Genomic DNA, 18740 nt, shown 5'->3' on the forward strand with positions numbered 1-18740 from the left:
TTAAGCATTGGCCTTCAGCCCAGATCATGATACCAAGGTGCTGGCATCGAGCCCCGCATTGAGCTCCCTGCTTCTCCCTCTCTCGCTGCCCCTCTCCTCCGCTGCTGGTGCACTGTTTCTCACTTCCACTCTCTCAAATAAATAAATAAATAAATAAATAAATGATCTTTGGAAAAAAATAAAGACATTAACATTGACAAGTAAGACTAGTCTGTAGTTTCTGTTTTTGTTACTTTTGTTGGGTTTTAGTATCATAACTAACTTAATTAAAAGGCTACACACTGTTCTTTTTCCATGCATACCTAGCCATGGTCACTGAGAGACACCACTGAGCTGCTTAATCACAGTACCTATTCCGGTAGCCTTAGTTTTATCTGTTGCTCCTCACTGGAAATTGCTCCCCCCAACTTAATGCTTTCTTCCAAGTTCAAACATTAAAGGTTGATCCTCTAATCCAGGAGTCAGCAAGTTCTAGCTTGTGGGCAGGCCACATATCTTTGTAAATAAAGCTTCCTTGGAACACAGACACACCCATGCATTTAAGCATTGTCCACCATTGCTGTTGCTCTCGTTGCTCTCGGGCTACAATGGCACCGCGGAGTAGTTCTAACACAGTTCTAACAGAGAAGGAGGGCACACAAAGCCTATGCTTGCTGACCTCTGCTCTAATTCTGTGATTGTTTTAAGCCAAACCCCATCTTTTTAATCATTTCATCTCAGGGAAAGAGTGCAAAAAGACACCATCTGTGTTGTTTTTTTGAAGCCCAGCCCAACCAAAATGTTTTTAGGTAAAAATGTCAACTCTAGTAGGCAGCCTTGGTCTTGCCTCAGGTGAGGTTTCCTCAGAGTGAAAGAGGCACTATCACTTTTCCTCCTTCCACTTCCCCCTCCTCAGGAGTTCAAGATAACAATCAGGGAAGAAGTGTTCAAACAAAAACATATCTTGCATTTTTTCAAGTTAAATACTATTAGTAGATAACTGAGCTGGCTCTAACATTTATACGTTAAATACAATTTGGCTTCTTACTTCTGAAAGCAAACTCTCCAGAGACATAGGATCCATCTTGCTGTAGACATTCCATAGACTCAAACTCACATCCTGCAACTGCAACATAAGGGTAAAAACATTGAAATAAATGAGTCAATATCACTACGACAATCAGAAGTATCATAAATGACTATCTTGGTGAAAACTCAGTGATTAGAATAATAAATCAAAATCTTATCAATTATATTAGAACCAATACATATTAATAAATGCTGTCCCACTCAAGGAAGCTATCTTTACAGAAACTTTGGTACATATTTTGAATACCCTTCTGAGGACTCTTTTCAATGCTCTTTGAATTACATTTTTTCAATCTAACTGGTGGGAACAGGAACTGTTCTCAACTCTTAGCATGTATCAGGCACGGTTCCTGATTACTTTTCAGATTTTTTTAAACTCTGCCCTTGGTAGTTACCTGACACATGAATGCACTGACACTTCTGTTGAATACTTGGGATGGGGGAGAGCAGGAGAATCTTGGCAGATCTTCAGGGTTCTCTCTGGGCACTTTCCTTTTTAGTACTCTGGCTGCCCTGCTCTCAACAGACTCCACTGCATCTTCTCGACTTAGAAAATACACTGGGATCCACCTGGGTATCCCCTCTACCCCATGCTGTGGGCCTGGAAATTTTCTCAAAGTAGTAAGCTAGTGTAATCATAAGGCTGACCTTGGCTATTTCTCTCAGGGAATCATTATTTTTCATTGTCTGACGTCTACTGTCTTGAAAACCATTGCTTCACATATTTTGGTTTTTGTTTGTTCTTTTGGTTTGGCTATGTTGAGTTGTTGTGGGAAGAAGAGAAACCTAGTTCCTATTGTCTTATGTAGGTGACTTATTTTTTCTTCCTGGAAGCTTTTTTTGATCTTTTATCCTTACTGTTCGAAAAAGGCATAGGTAGACTTAAGGCTTTTTCCTTTCCATTTATACTTGCTAAGTCATTTAATTTAAAAGTTTTTATTCTTTTTAATCACTCAAAATGTTTCTTTTTAAAAAATTTTCTCCATTCTGGTATCTCTGCAACTCTTACTTGTTGGCTATCAGACTTCTTGGATCAGTTCACTATGTCTTTTAACTTTTTTTCCTCATATTTTCTATCTCCTTGATTTTTTAATTTTATATTTTTAGATAATTTCCTAACTTTACTTCCCAACCCCTCTATTAATTTAGTCAATTATAATTTCCCAGAGCTCTTATTTTCTTTATGTTAATTTATCACCACATAATGCATGTTCTATAGTCATCAAAATCTTCCTTGTCTGGGCATCCTAATGAAAATTTTGTGCCTTAAGTTTTGCCCTATATCTTAATTACCTTTGGGTCTTATCCAATCCATCTTTTTTTTTTTTCTTGATCTTTTCCTTTCAAGTTACAGGCATTTAATCAAATGTCTATGATCTTTGGTTGCTTGTTTTTATTTCCAAATGGAAAGGCAAATTGGAAGCTTTATGCTCGCAGCAAAGCTTGTCAACTACTAGAAATTATTTTAGGGAGAGCAGACAGGCAGGAGGCAGTTATTCAGGATCTCTACTCCCTTATATTTAAAATTCCAAAAGATTGAGTTAATATATTTGGCTCCTTCCTCTGTATTCTGGAACAGCTTTTCAAGTATCAACTGATTTTAATTTTTTGAAGGAATCTGATTTCTAATTTTAAACATAAACCTTAATTTTACTAATAATTTTTTTTTTAATTTTTTTTTAAAGATTTTATTTATTTATTTGACAGACAGAGATCACAGGTAGGCAGAGAGGCAGGTAGAGAGAGGAAGGGAAGCAGGCTCCCTGCTGAGCAGACAGCCTGATGCGAGGCTCGATCCCAGGACCCCGGGATCATGACCCGAGCCGAAGGCAGAGGTTTTAACCCACTGAGCCACCCAGGCGTCCCCACTAATAATTTTGAGACATAATATTTCCTTATGTCATCTCCCTTTTTAATTTTGTGTGCTCTGCCTACCATATCTCATTTCTCTTTTTACAAACTCCATTCTTAAAAGGTATAAAAGAGACATTTTCTCATTTTTTATTCTATTTTTCTTAGAGAAAATCTTTTTTAAAAAACATAATGATCTATCTCCGCATCAAATATGCTATGGTCCCTTTCTTAAATCTTGTTGGATCTTTTCGTAAGTCTTATTCCACCTTTCATTATAAAGAGCTTATGTTTGCTCATAAAAAGGTAAATAAATGCTTTCTCTATGGTTACTCTCATTATTCAGAAGTTTGCTTATAGAATCCTCTCCTTGAGAAGCTAGTTGATGTAAATTTACATTACTAGGTGACAATTTCAGAAACTAGAGAGTTAAAAAGGAAGAAGCTGGAGACAGGTCAAGCTCTATCAGAGGACTTTCCCTGTGCTGCTTCTCAGAAAGAATTCTCTATATGTGTAATTCAGTTTGGCTCAACCTAAATGCCAGGTAAAAGCTTATGTGGGTCTGGCTTCCTTTCTTGCATTGGCACAGAGTACATCCAGGACAAAGTAGACTCTGGGTTAACGACTTTCTTCTGGGTATAGACATACAATAAAACAGAATATTTAAAAATTAAGTTTTAAGTGTCTGTAGTTCTTCTCTTGGCCTTCAAAAGACTCAAGAGTCTTTCTGGCTCAGAGAGTTATCAGGCCTCCCGTGTGTGACTCAGAGTGGAGTACTATTCCATACCCTGAAGGCTGGTATGAAGGGAACCGAGGTGGGGGGAGAATGAGGGGGAAACAAAAGGAAAGTATTTGAGAGAATGACAATTAGCAGCTACAAAGAAAGGCAGGATCTAGAGAAAGGGATCTTGAGAGAAGGCTTATAGTTTTCACTGTGTGAAATGTTAAGTTTCCTCCTCACTGCCCACTCCACCCCATTAAACACCACCCTACAGGAGAGATCTATATTACCCTGTAAAGGTTTTTTGGGAGGGATTTTGTTGGGCTACCTGGCTAGGTCAGTCAGTAGAGCCTAAGATTCTTGACCTCAGGGTGATAAGTTCAAGGCCTATGCTAAGCTAGAGCCTACTTAAAGAAAGAAAAGGCATTTTGTTCCTTTTGGATGTGTCTCAGTGTAATGTGCCTTAAGGCATGAGTCAGAAGGGCTGCCTCATTTGGTTTGTATGAACCCTGCAGCCTCCTTGTGTACTGCCTTTTTTTTTTTTTTTTACAGTAGTGCCCACACCCAGCACAGCTCTAGTGTGGAGCCCAATGTGGAGCCTGAACTCAAGACCCTAAGATCAAGACCTGAGCTGAGATCAAGAGCCAAATGCTTAACTGAGCCACCCAGGCGCCCCAAGCCCCCTACTCTTCTAAATTAGAGAGCACTGAGGCATCTGGGTGGCTCAGTTTGCTGAATGTCTGATTCTTGGTTTTGGCTCAGGTTATGATCTCGTGGGTGGTGAGATGGAACCCTGTGTCAGACTCTGCATTCAGGAGGAAGTCTCCTCCTCTCCCCTCCCCCACTCGTGCTCACCCACTCTCTCTCTCTTAAAGAAATAAATCTTAAATAAATAAATAAATTAGAGAGCATTACTGCCTAGCAGGGGCAGCTCTCACAGCCTTTTAAAGTTCTGTTACTTACAGTCAGTGTGAGAATACTACAGTTTTGGAGCAGGAACAGTGGAGTCCAAGTGGTGTGCTTCTTTTCAACCCCACATCCCATGTTCCTTCCACATTACAGGATTTACCAGGCAAGAATCCATTTACTTCCAAGGGACACTGCTACTTCTTGGAAGGAGGGGCAGTAATTAGCCCTGGGCCATCCTTCCTATTCTATGCCTAAGAGTATGTTCCCATTTTGAGCATGTCAACGCCCATTCCCTGTTTCTGTGCTGGGAGCGGGACATCTCATTGGGAGATGCCTACGGTGATGCTGTTAACCTACCAGGCCATCCTCCTTAATACGTACCCTCCTAAATATGTACCCTTAATATGTAAGGGAGAGGGTGACCCCCCTCTCCCAGACTCATTAATTCACTTAACAAATATTTATGGGTCATCTCCTAGACAGAAGGAATACTGAGATAAAAGATAGTGTTTGGAATGCAAAAGATAACCTTCTTATTCCTCTAGTATGCTGTACTTATACAAGATTCTGCACTGTCCTTTCCATTGCTCTTGAATAGTTCTCAAATTATATGAATTTCTGAGATACAAACAACAACAATGAAAAGGCTGTTTTTGTTTTCAAGGAGCTTCCTATCTGGAGACCAGGGGTGGGTGGGAACACAAGTAGGGCTGTGTCCTATGTATAACATAGGACAAAGAAAGCTACAAGAGCAATCAGCTTAGGGTGCTACAGGAGTAGACTGGAAGAGCAATGGACTCAGAAGGGGGAAAAGGGAGAGAGGAGGACAGAGAGAAACTCCTAGAAGAAAGGACAAAGGATTTTAGTTTAGGGACTAGATTTGCATATCATCTATTTTCCATTTCAAGTTTTTTAACATGTTCCATGCTCTTGAGAGATCACTGCTAGCTTTTCAGTGTTATAATGATGCACACTCACATTGTGGGGGCCCTTAATAAAAACAGCAAGTGGCAGACAAAAGCCAGGCATACTGCCTTTCATACATACCTCGTATTTCATGGTAAAAAATCCATCCCCTCCAATGCCCTCAAGTGCAAAGGCCTGTACAATTGGCCATTTCTCTACTACAAACATATCAAATATCTGCAAGTGACCTAGAGGAATCAAATAAAACAACATGTATCAAATACTATCCTGGATATAATAGTCTAAACCTGATCTAATGTGGTTAGACAGGCATCACCTCTCTCAAATTCACCCCAGCCACATTTAGCAAAATAAAAAGTGAAACAGATAAAATGGTTAGATATTAAAACTAGAAATACAAAATCAAAGTCCAAGAAAATTCAACCCATAACAAGTTACATAAATTCAGATTTCTCTATAGCATATTTTCACATTCTGGTTTCCTAAGTGAGCAAGTTAAGTTAGTAAATGAATAGTAGCCTATTACATCTGACTTGTATCACTTAGTGGATATAATTAACAGACTCAAACTTGGCTCTCCCCCATTAAGAAACATAGCCAATCAACTTCCTCAAGGGAAAATTACCAAATAAAAAATTTTTCTTTCTGTGCTTGCTTCAGCAGCACATATACTAAAATTGGAACAAAAATTTTTCTTTCTTATAGCAATAGCTCTAAGTACAAAGTTTTTTTAAAAATAAGATATAAGCACTGCTAAACTTGTTGATTATTTTCCTTTATTTTTACACATCTTTTTTTTTTTTTTTAAGATTTTATTTATTTATTTGACAGAGAGAAATCACAAGTAAGCAGAGAGGCAGGCAGAGAGAGAGGAGGAAGCAGGCTCCCTGCTGAGCAGAAAGCCCGATGTGAGGCTCGAACCCAGGACCTGGGATCATGACCTGAGCCGAAGGCAGCGGCTTAACCCACTGAGCCACCCAGGCGCCCCCACATCTTTTTTTTAAAAAAGATTTTATTTATTTATTTGAGAGAGAAAGAATGAGACAGAGAGCATGAGAGGTGAGAGGTCAGTGGGAGAAGGAGACTTCCTGCTGAGCAGGGAGCCTGATGTGGGACTGGATCCTGGGACTCCAGGATCATGACCAGAGCCAAAGGCAGTTGCTTAATCAACTGAGCCACCCAGGCACCCCTACACATCATTTTTGAGCCTCACTGTCAACATATTTTTAACAGCTGCCTGAATTACTATCTCTTATTACCAGGAGCCTCTACAGTATACTCTCCGTACAATTAAGTGGCACTGCTAGATGGCAACTGTGGTGAATCCCTTATCAATTTTTCTATCTGACTAGATGGCCTGCTGTGTTGTCATAGAAATTTCAGTTATGAGTACCAGCTTGCACAGAAAAATCCCAAATTTCATTGTACTTGATTCTCTGCCTTTAATGAAAATAGATCAATGGGTTTCCCAGCTGAATGCCTCCAATGGAAGGAGGGAGCAGTAGAAACGCTGGATTCACACAACATCCAAGCAAGGTTCTAATACGGCTTGCTGTCAGATACTGACCTTGGGAGCTGTAAGGAATGCCAATTCTACTACAATCTCGAACCATGTCCACAAAGCTGGCAATTTTAAATTCTTCTGCAGCTTCCTCATCTTCATACTGAAGAGGGAAATTGAGGGAAAAATAGGTTCTGAGGAGACATCATACAAAATCCCCTATTTTCTTGGTATTTTATCAATCAGAGTTATCTCAAATGACATTTATAGAGGACTGCACCCAAGAGGGTAGTTCCAAAGCCCACGTTTTGTGTTTCCTGGTCAGATACCTGAATGCAAGAGCTGAAACTTGCCTCAAAAATTCCCCAGAAGCTCACATGTTGTTCAAGGGGCAACTGTATATCAGTATTTTTTATAATTCTATTTTATTTTTCTTGTTGGATCATAAGTCTGTTGTGTTATGTTAGTGATCATTTAGGATTGATAGTAAATACCCTGAACTTAAAAAAAAGAAAAGAAAGAAGGGTTTTTGACCCATATTAGGTCACCATTTCCATGAAATCCTAAATCTCAAGTCCTGATTTGATTTCCAGCCAAACCCTTGAAAAGAACCCAAAAGGAAACAAATACCAAAACATCCAAATACAGAAATGTTACAAAAGCTTACCAAACTCTCCTGAGGCAATCCATGGACTAGTCCCCTAAGAGAATGGGTACAGACTGGTGATAAACAAGCAGGACAGGAAGCTACGACTAGGTCCCAAATGAGGAATCCCTTTTGCCTGTCAGGCATACAATTTAACTATAAGGTAGCCTCATAATGAATTATGAAAATTTCCACTAAAACAAGTAACTTTTTTTGTGTGATGACATCCTGCAATTTGATTTTTTTAAGGAGCCTCCTATTCTAGATCTATACTTTTCTGAAAGAGTATCCTCGGAATGTCTCTGAGTGCCTATTCTATCTTCCCTCCTTACCTCATTTTCGGTCATGCAGTGGAAATGCAGATTTCTCCAATGTGCCACATAGGGTAAGAGATAGCGATAGTTGACAGGATTACAGTACAGATGGACACTATCTGATTTAATCAATATAATTACATCTGTAAGAAAAACAAAATTAAATCACAACATTGTCAAAGTCATTTCCTTTACACATTTTCTGTTCACATCATTAATAATACTATTAAAGCTACTTCAGAGACAATGTAACAAAACTCTAAACTGAAAAGTTCTTTATAACTAGGCAACGTGACTCAAAGTGACTGTGTAAGTCGTGTGGGCAGCAAGGACTTTCTAGTTCCTGTGCAATGCTCCCATCACTGTGGCCCTCTGGTTATGACAATGCAGGCACAGAATAAGTCAAAAGAACAGCCTTCAGGATGTTCTGCTTTTGTAAAGTTCAACACCCTCAAATCTGTGGTACCAGACTTAGGTGTGTACTTTGCTACAGAGATAAATACCAAATGAAAACTCCATAGCCTAAAGCCACCGAGGCAAGAAATAGCATGGAATACCACCGGTGACATTCTTCTGTAGGCATGTCTAAAGTTCTTGGCTGTTGACTCAATGTAATCATGGGCCTGAGGACATCACTATTCAGCTGTGGGAAGGGTTACTGTGTATGAGGGTGAACTCTGTACACAGGAAAGGCTGGGAGGAAGGAAGTAGAGGCAAGAGGACAAGGCTTCTATAAATAGTTCAGCAGCTCACAGACTTAAGAAAAAACCATGGATGTTGGTGGGTCAAATAAATAAAACAATCCCAAGTGTGCAAATAAACTTAGGTAAGTTAACAAGAGCCCTGGAATGGGGCAGGAATACTAAAGCAGTTTGAGGATTGAGAAAGAAAGCAGTCATACTTCCAGAAAAAGAGCAGAGCTCCACTGCCTGCCTTCTGAGAAAGCAGAGCCACCGCAGGCATCTAACAAGATGGTGCTAGGGAAGTTGCTAGAGGAGGATGGCTGGAAGTGAGAGGAGCAAGGGGGCATCTGAAACAGCAGGTTTAGGGCAATGCCAACACAGTAATACAAAGTGACAGCCTATATTCTATAAAAACCTAGGCCCGATGAATACCAACAGCAGCTGACCACGCCTCTTGAAATAAAGCTCCATGATGCTGACCTTCAGGTTTTCAAAAATCACTCTGTGCCCCACACCTGGTCAGAAGCAGGTGTTCTAGGGAACACGGTATAGGGCAGCCTATTCATTGATGACTTTCAGTTAAGCACTAGAATCAAAAGGTAGCAAAGGATGGGAGAGAGATCACCTCTCATCCTGCTGGTTTTCTTCATACAGGCCCTCTAAAGGGCCTTGCCCCGAATCACTTGTAGATTGCCTTCTGAGGAGTGAGGGTTTAAAGTCACATGGAGAGGCTGAGGGGACTTCCTGTGTAGGCTGTACTTTACGCTAATGTGTAATACTCCACAAAGAATTAGGGTCCAGTAAAAGAAATAATGCAACAACTACTGTTCTACTCTCAGAATCTCACTGGACTCTGATGTCATTGCTCTGAACAAAATTAACGGTAAAAGATGAAAGTGTAAGAAAACTGGATGAATATGCAAACTATTTTAAAAGTGTTTTTAAGGGATGCCTGGGTGGCTCAGTTGGTTAAGCAGCTGCCTTCGGCTCAGGTCATGATCCCAGCGTCCTGGGATCGAGTCCCACATCGGGCTCCTTGCTCGTCAGGGAGCCTGCTTCTCCCTCTGCCTCTGCCTGCCATTCTGTCTGCCTGTGCTCGCTCTCTCTCCCTCTCTCTCTCTGACAAATAAATAAATAAAATCTTTAAAAAAAATAAAATAAAATAAAATAAAAGTGTTTTTAAAAAATAAATTCTTCATGTTGGCCTCTTTTCCTCTCCTATAGAGATCAAAATGTAGATGCATAAATCCAGTGATCACAGTTTGCCAACTACTTGAATTTAAAAAGAATGAATTTACTAACTCATTTTTAATTCATTAATGATATATTAAATCAAAGAAAATGCTCATTTTATAAGTACCCATTGTGCCAGATGGCAGGATAAAGACAATTATAAGCATGATAAGCAAAAAAGGCACACCTTTGAAGATTTAAACTATTTCCTTAATTTCAGGACTACAATATCCTTAGCAACTTGGGCTGCAGTGAAATGTGTGGCTGGTATGAGCATCTTTTTATAATTCTAAATGACTGCCAAGATGAATTCTTTTTGTTGTTGTTTCTTTAAGTAGGCTCCATGCCCAGCATGGAGACCAATGCAGGGCTCCAACGTACAACCCTGAGATCAAGACTCGAGCTTAGATCAACAGTCTGACCCTTAACTGACTAAGGCACCCAAGCACCCCAAGATAAATTCTTCCTAAACCAGTAGATGTACAGCATTAAGAGGCATTTTTTTAAAAAAAAGATCTTATTTATTTACTTGAGAGATAGAGCACAAGCAGGGGGAGTGGGAGAGGGAGGAGCAGGCTCCCCGCTGAGCAGGGAGGCCAATGCAGGACTTGATCCCTGGATGATGGGATCTTGACCTGAGCCAAAGGCAGAAGCTTAACTGACTCAGAGGCCCTGCATAAAGAAGCATTCTTAATAAAAATCAAAACCTGAAAGTAAATTTGAAATTGAAAGAAATTTAATGAAAGTTCTAATTGCAACCTACTCCTTCTGCACTTCCTAATAAAAAGAAAATCTTTAATCAATCTACAAGGATAAACACTATTAAGGATTTTACCACAGAAGAATTTTCACATCCCAGCAGACCAGGGCTCCTTAAACTTAGAACTACTGGTAGTTTAGACCAGCTCATTTTTTGTTGTGGGGGGCTGTCTGGATGCACTGTAGATGTCTAGTAGCCACTATGCCCAGTTGTGACAATCGAAAATGTCTTCAGATATTGCCAAATGCCCCTCGGGGAATAAAACTGCCCCCACTTTAAAACCATTGCACTACATCCACTGCAAGATGACTTCAATATCAGTATTCAGTATCAGATGTTAGCCTTCATGCACTCCCCAGCTGCTTCACAAGAGCTGCCTGTCTCTTGTCCAGTTTGATTTGTCTATTCCTGTGTCTCCTGATCCATCTGGCAGACAAGTCATGATGCTCAGTATGCGATATCAGAGACAGCTCCTGGGCATCAGCCCACAACAGCATCAACACAGGGAGAGTGTCTCAGAGCTAAAGAAAGGGGAATGTAAGCAGAAAGCCTCCATTATAATCGTGGGCATCGTCATGAATTAAAGTCACACAGAAAACAATTCCCAAAGACAGAACTGGACAAAGAGCCTTTGTTCCTAAGCTAAAGATCCACATGAAATCTTCCTTGTAGGAGTAGCCTGCAGGCTCATCCGTTACCCACAACTGAATGCGCTTTCACAGGACAACAGCACATAATCTGAACCTCCCAGCACGTAAAGGCAGTGGGCAATTCAGAGGAAACCTAACTTGCCAAGAAGATATAAAGCCAAACTAATATGCACATTTCCCTCTAAAGCTGATTTAGCCAGTAAACATATTCTGAAAACTACTTGTCACTAGTCTTATATCAACCAGTAGGTTACTAACAGGAGCATACTACTTAATACTATATATACTTACCATCTAGAACTTCTTCAGAAAATCCTGTTTTCTCAAAATCACATGTATTCTGATTGTACAAACCAAAGAGAAGGTAATTTGCCAGCTCTCTGCAGCCTTCATTGTACCTGCTATCGATTCCTGCAAAGCAAAGAAGGCTCTGATCAGCTGTACTATGGGACACAAATGAGCCCCCATGAATTGCCCCTGCTCAGCAAAATCCACATGGTTAGGCTAAAGGCAGAAGCTCACACCAATTTTGTGCCAGAAACCAAATTAGCAACTCTGTGAAAGAAGCATCAAGTACTCTTCCTTGGTTTTCAAGATCCATCTAGTTTAGACAATTAAATAGTACACATTATTGAAGCTAATTTTTCACTACAGAAAGAAAAAAAAGCAATTTTTTCACTATAGAAAGAAGCAGAAAATATGGTCCGGGTCCTGCCACGGCTGGTTAAAGATTTTGGAATACTTTTCAGTTAGAATAGGAATACAGGATAAAAAATACTCACTTCTCAAAGAGAGCTTTATCCAAACTTCAGGAATCAAATAAAGGCAGTTTAAGGTAGTTTGAAAAGAACTCAAAGTGAAAAAGAGTACAAGTGAATGGAACTACAGACACCCATCATTTCACAAATATTTATGAAGCTCAAGGACCATCATTGTGCTGGATGCTGGAGTGTGTGATAAACATGCCTGCACATGGCCCCCATAAAGCTTACAGTCTAGTGGGGCTGGGACAGAAACAAAAAAATTTAAACAATACACCTTCACTACTGCCTTTCAGTGGCATGGGCATCGGTACTACCTGGTTCCTGAGTATCTCCGAACATGTCACGGGCAGGTAGACAGTGGTAGCTGTCTACATGAGGCTGAGGAAGGAGTTGGAGCAGAGAGTACTCCAAGAATAGAAATATGGCTAGAGCCTGGGAAAGAGGGCTGGCAATGGTCACTCAGACAAGTGGAAAAAAAGTAATGGTCATTTAGACCAGAGGGGCCCAGGGACTACCTGTGACAGAGGACTTCTAATATAAGAGAACTCCCTTCTAAGTTGAGATCAAAGCAGCACAGGCCTGTTCTATCCCATTCAACGCTTCAGTGAAGGGAGGGGTGAAAAAGAATCAAAAGCCAGAATGGACTGGCCTATCTAAGACCCAAAGTTTAAAGCGCTACAGAGTTAAAAATAAACAGACTAGGCAAACCTAGCCTCAGCATGTCCACTTCTAGGGTTCTGGCCACATAAACTGCCGACATGAAAAAGACTGACCATGTCAAATTAAAGGCAAAAGAAACTCTATGTAGGCACGATGCTTTAGCTGACAAAGTTGTTTCTCATAAGGGTATTACAGGTTAACAGTTCTGATACTGTTATACATGTATATTGGAATTAAACAAGTAAACTGGGGGCGCCTGGGTGGCTCAGTGGGTTAAAGTCTCTGCCTTTGGCTCAGGTCATGATCCCAGGGTCCTGGGATTGAGCCCCACATCGGGCTCTCTGCTCAGCGGGGAGCCTGCTTCCTCCTCTCTCTCTGCCTGCCTCTCTGCCTACTTGTGATCTCTGTCGGTCAAATTAATAAATAAAATCTTTAAAAAAAAAAATTAAAAAATAAACAAGTAAACTGGATGACGGGTGCCAAGTTCCCTACTGGTGAAGTAGAAGTTTACAGATAAACAAAAGGGGGAAACTAGAATAATCTATGTAGTAAGTGGGTAGGCTGGAGACATTAATCTGAATTCATGTATAGCTTAATATAGATACAGATGGTTACATAACAATTACAGGTAATGTACACACAAACTGTCAGCTGCCCCAGAGTCTAGAAGCATTTGACATCCCAGCAGTAACAAGAATGTATCCAATGCCCAGATCCTGGTCTCTTTTCTTTCTTTCTTTCTTAAGATTTTATTTGTTTACTTGACAGAGAGGGAGAGAGAGAGAGAAAGAGAGAGGGAGAGATCACAAATAGGCAGAGAGGCAGGTAGAGAGAGAGGGGGAAGCAGGCTCCTCTCCAAGCAGAGAGCCTGATGTGGGGCTCAATCCCAGGACCCTGGAATCATGACCTAAGCCGAAGGCAGAGGCTCAACCCACTGAGCCACCCAGGCGCCCCCAGATCCTAGTTTCTAACACCATTCTCCGGTTAAAGGAACCCCAACACTCCTTGGAGAAATGGCTGATTCTAGGACTGGAGCAGGAAATATATAAAATAAGCCTAGGGGCGCCTGGGTGGCTCAGTGGGTTAAAGCCTCTGCCTTTGGCTCAGGTCATGATCCCAGGTTCTGGGATAGAGCCCCGCATGGGGCTCTCTGCTCAGCAAGGAGTCTGCTTCCCTTTCTCTCTCTCTCTGCCTGCCTCTCTGCCTACTTGTGATCTCTGTCTGTCAAATAAATAAATAAAATCTTAAAATAAAATAAGCCTAGAGTATCTTATAGTGCCAGAAAGTACAGAAGTGCTAAACAAGTGCTAAACGTTGACTGCAGTAGGTGGAGGGGGGACGTATGTCAAAGGGAGGGACACAGAAGCCAACTGAAATGACAGCATAAGTACAGTAATGAACAGGAGCTTTTATTCATAGGTAAATTCATGGCAAAGACAGCCCCCACTCTTCCGAGGGTTATAGCTAGAGAGAGAATCCAATGAATGGATTCTTTAAATCCAGTTTAAACATTTGAAATCTTTGGTGGGAATTCCAGGTCCACCACAGCTGTGGTTTTGTTTTGTTCTGTTTTTAGGTAAAATACAGCTTTAACAAAAAATAATGTAATTTCTACCATAAATCCATATTTCCTTCTAAAAGCAGAAAACTTGATCACATTTTCCCAAGTAAGCTCAGTGAAGTTATTGTTCAGTTTTTTAAATTTGAAACTTTGGCAATTTTTAAGGTTCCGCCCTTTATTTTCTCCCCTAACTACCATTTAAATTTCAAAGAGGGCTTCTGCAGGAGTGTGTGTGTATGTTGAGTGTATATGGTCAAGACACATTCTTTGTTCTCTGCTGGCATCAGCTGTTATTCATTTTAATTTTTATTTTAATCCAATTAATATATAGTGTATGATTAGTTTCAGAGGTAGAGTTCAGTGATTCATCAATCATTTATATAATATCCAGTGTTCATTGTATCACATGCCCTCCTTAATGTCCATCATCCAGCATCCCTCAGTTTGTTTCCTATGATTAAGAGTCTCTTATATTTTGTCTCCCTCTCTGATTTCATCTCGTTTTATTTTTCCCTCACTTCCCCTATGATCCTGTTTTGTTTCTTAGATTCGACATATGAGTGAGATATGATAATTGTTTTTCTCTGATTGACTTATTTCACTTAGCGTAATACCCTTTAGTTCTATCCGCATCGCTGCAAATGGCAAGATTTCATTTTTTAGGATGGCTGAGTTGTACTGGATATATATACCACATCTTCTTTATCCACTGTCGATGAACATCTGGGCTCTTTCCGTAGTTTGGTTATTACACCATAACTGGTTTTTATGGAAACCCACCAACCTCTAAGCTGAGTAGTGGAATCAGGATTCAAACCCAAAACCTGCCTAGCTCCAGAGCACATGTTTTTAACCACTCTGCACACTGCCTCTCACAAGCTTAAATGCAAGTGCTGTTAAGTGAAAACACAAAATCATGCATATGTGAGGAAAGACAAACAAGAACCTAGCAGTGTTTTGTTTCTGGGAAGGAACTTGGGTGGTTGATGGACAAACCACCAGACGTAACAATTCCACTTCCATAACTCAATACTAAGGGTATAAATGAAAATGAGATAAAGAACATCAATCTGAAATGATGTTCAGAAAAATCTCCAAGATACACTGTCAAATGAAAATATGAAAATTTAAAAATTAGGTTAATGACAGTATGAATAAAATGTTCCCATTTGTGTTAAAAAAAAGATTCAATTGGCAATGCTATCTCTGGGGAGTGGAACTGGTACCTGGGATGTTAGGAAGCTCTGTTCATTATCATTTGCATACTGTCTTAATTTTTAAATTATATGATGCATTTTCATAATAAAAACATTTAAAGAACAAATAAAGGCCCAGTTCTGCCACTCGCTGGTCCTGAGCAAGTCTGTTTCATGTTCTAGAGTTTCAGTCTCCCGCTCCGTAAAAAAGAGACAATGCTGTTCCCTTGCAAGTCTGCTGTGAGGAGAAATAAGGTAACATGCACAAAGTACTTACCCTGTGGTACTGCCTCCTGCCTCCTTATCCCACTGATAGGTCACCTGACCTCATAGGAACAGCAACAGATTTCAAGGGAACAAGAGCTGGGAGAAGGACGCTAACTCAAGCTTATCTCACAATGATACTATTATTAATATCTTCCTTGAACAGAAGCCAAGTTGCCCCACCTTGTTAAAAGCACTGACCTAGGATGCAGAGGATCCCATCAGGTTGAGACTTGCTGCTCTGGGTCAAGATGCTCTGAACCTTGCGAAGTCGGCTGCAGCTGCAACAAGAACAGAAATCAGCTCCTGAGTGTCAGTACACGAAGGCATAAGGATGAGGAATGATGCTAGGGATGGAAAGTGGTCCTTGCCTGGTTTTGATATCAGAATATAAAATGAACTGGGAAGTACTCCCTTCTATTTTCTGGAAGAGATTATGCAGAATTTACCTGAAGCCTAAATCTGAACTGCTGATTACGAACTGGACAGTCTGTGGCTCAGTGGCTCAGTACAGAATGGAACCAAAGGCCCTCTCATGGTCAATGCTAGACAGGACTGGGACTCAGCAGCTGATCAGAAGTCTCTCCGGTGACTTCTCATTTTTGAGGATTATCAAAGAAGAGTTTCCACACTTACTTGCCCTAACTGTGATCCCCCCATCAGTTTGCCAAAAGCAAAAGTGAAAAATAAAAACCAAAAAATTGGTTTAAGGACCTAAGTGAAGTTCTGATTCATGATTACAACTACCCCCAGTTAGAGTATCAGCAAAGGGTATTTGTTCCCGTTTCTGGGCAGGTTTATTCCTGTGGCCTTAGCGAATAGTCCCTCCTCCCAAACAAAGCATAAGGAAAGGCACTCCCAGACATTAATATCACTTCTAAGGATTCCATGCTCTTCACACCAACCCCTCCTCCTTCCCAGCAGTCCCGGAAAAAAGATGCTCAATTTCCTACTTAAGACTGATACTTCTGGGGCACCTGGGTGGCTCAGTGGGTTAAAGCCTCTGCCTTAGGCTCAGGTCATGATCTCAGGGTCCTGGGATCAAGCCCCGCATCATCGCATCATCACATTCTCTGCTCAGCAGGGAGCCTGCTTCCCTTCCTCTCTCTCTGCCTGCCTCTCTGTCTACTTGTAATCTCTGTGAAATAAATAAATAAAATCTTTAAAAAAAAAAAAGACTGATACTTTTGCTAGATCTCTCCCTGTCACCTCCACTATTCCCTCCCTAACACTCCTGTATTTAATTTTTTCCCTACAGTCAATATATCCCCAGCCTTACCCCAACATTATTAACTAAGATCCTCCACAAACTGACTACACTAACTGTTCCATCTATGACAATCAGACTTCATCCCCACCCCTTGCTGTATCTGTTCAATTACACTGCCCTATACTCAACCGAACAACAGTGCTCAGCCAAACAACATTATTTCTCTCCCCTGAAATCTTCGCCCCCACCCTCACGGACTCTTTCTGATGTTTCCACTCCCCCAAAAATCCATTTCGTGACTTATCACTGTCTTCCCTTACAATGATCATATATACCACCTAACATCAAAACCAGAAGCCAGTATTCCCAGAAAAGAAAGCTATAAACCAATATCCATCATGAATATAGCTCTAAAAACCCTTAATAAAATATTAGTAAATAAAATTCAACAACACAGAATAATTATACACAATGACCAAGAGGGGTTTACCCCAGTGATACAAGGCTGGTTCATTATTGGTAAATCAATCAATGTAATCCATCATATTAACAGGCTCAAGAAGAAAAAAAATTACACAACCATATAACTGATGCAGAAAAATCATTCGATAAAATTCAACACTCAGTCACAATAAAAACACTCAGAAAACTAGGAATTAAGATATTTAACACTGAAAGACTGAATGCTCTTGCCCTAAAAGGAGGAACAAGAAAAAAATGTCTGCTCTAATCACTCCTAATCAACGTGATAATGGAAGTTCTAGCTAATGCAATTAGGCAAGAAAAGGAAATAAAAGACATACATATTAAGGAATCCATCAAAATCCTTGAGGAGAACACAGGCAGCAACCTCTTCGACCTCAGCCGCAGCAACATCTTCCTAGGAACATCGCCAAAGGCAAGGGAAGCAAGGGCAAAAATGAACTATTGGGATTTTATCAAGATCAAAAGCTTTTGCACAGCAAAGGAAACAGTTAACAAAACCAAAAGACAACTGACAGAATGGGAGAAGATATTTGCAAATGACATATCAGATAAAGGGCTAGTGTCCAAAATTTATAAAGAACTTAGCAAACTCAACACCCAAAGAACAAATAATCCAATCAAGAAATGGGCAGAGGACATGAACAGACATTTCTGCAAAGAAGACATCCAGATGGCCAACAGACACATGAAAAAGTGCTCCATATCACTCGGCATCAGGGAAATACAAATCAAAACCACAATGAGATACCACCTCACACCAGTCAGAATGGCTAAAATTAACAAGTCAGGAAATGACAGATGCTGGCGAGGATGCGGAGAAAGGGGAACCCTCCTACACTGTTGGTGGGAATGCAAGCTGGTGCAACCACTCTGGAAAACAGCATGGAGGTTCCTCAAAATGTTGAAAATAGAACTACCCTATGACCCAGCAATTGCACTGCTGGGTATTTACCCTAAAGATACAAACGTAGTCATCCGAAGGGGCACATGCACCCGAATGTTTATAGCAGCAATGTCTACAATAGCCAAACTATGGAAAGAACCTAGATGTCCATCAACAGACGAATGGATAAAGAAGATGTGGTATATATACACAATGGAATACTATGCAGCCATCAAAAGAAATGAAATCTTGCCATTTGCGATGACGTGGATGGAACTAGAGGGTATCATGCTTAGCGAAATAAGTCAATCGGAGAAAGACAACTATCATATGATCTCCCTGATATGAGGGAGAGGAGATGCAACATGGGGGGTTAAGGGTGTAGGAGAAGAATAAATGAAACAAGATGGGATTGGGAGGGAGACAAACCATAAGTGACTCTTAATCTCACAG

General features: G+C 40.5%; 1 protein-coding gene across 3 annotated transcripts in view; it reads right to left on the reverse strand.

Annotated features, from left to right (window-relative positions):
* The window catches only part of LOC111141718 (chromosome unknown C20orf194 homolog), a 133706-nt gene that overhangs the window by 95291 nt on the left and 19675 nt on the right, over positions 1 to 18740 (reverse strand). Inside the window, exons 2-7 of one of the 3 annotated variants that reach the window (XM_022494500.1) lie at positions 15910 to 15989; positions 11555 to 11674; positions 7956 to 8080; positions 7044 to 7140; positions 5597 to 5703; positions 1028 to 1105 (exon numbers count right to left, since the gene is read on the reverse strand). In XM_022494500.1, coding sequence (XP_022350208.1) covers positions 1028 to 1105; positions 5597 to 5703; positions 7044 to 7140; positions 7956 to 8080; positions 11555 to 11674; positions 15910 to 15989 — 607 coding nt within the window. Of the gene's footprint in view, positions 1 to 1027; positions 1106 to 5596; positions 5704 to 7043; positions 7141 to 7955; positions 8092 to 11554; positions 11675 to 12542; positions 12661 to 15909; positions 15990 to 18740 lie in introns of those variants that run through there. The other 2 variants (XM_022494501.1, XM_022494502.1) reach the window with 2 other exon arrangements.

Source organism: Enhydra lutris, unplaced genomic scaffold, assembly GCF_002288905.1.
Source record: "Enhydra lutris kenyoni isolate GAN:26980312 unplaced genomic scaffold, ASM228890v2 scaffoldscaffold6, whole genome shotgun sequence".
Lineage (NCBI taxonomy): Eukaryota > Metazoa > Chordata > Mammalia > Carnivora > Mustelidae > Enhydra > Enhydra lutris.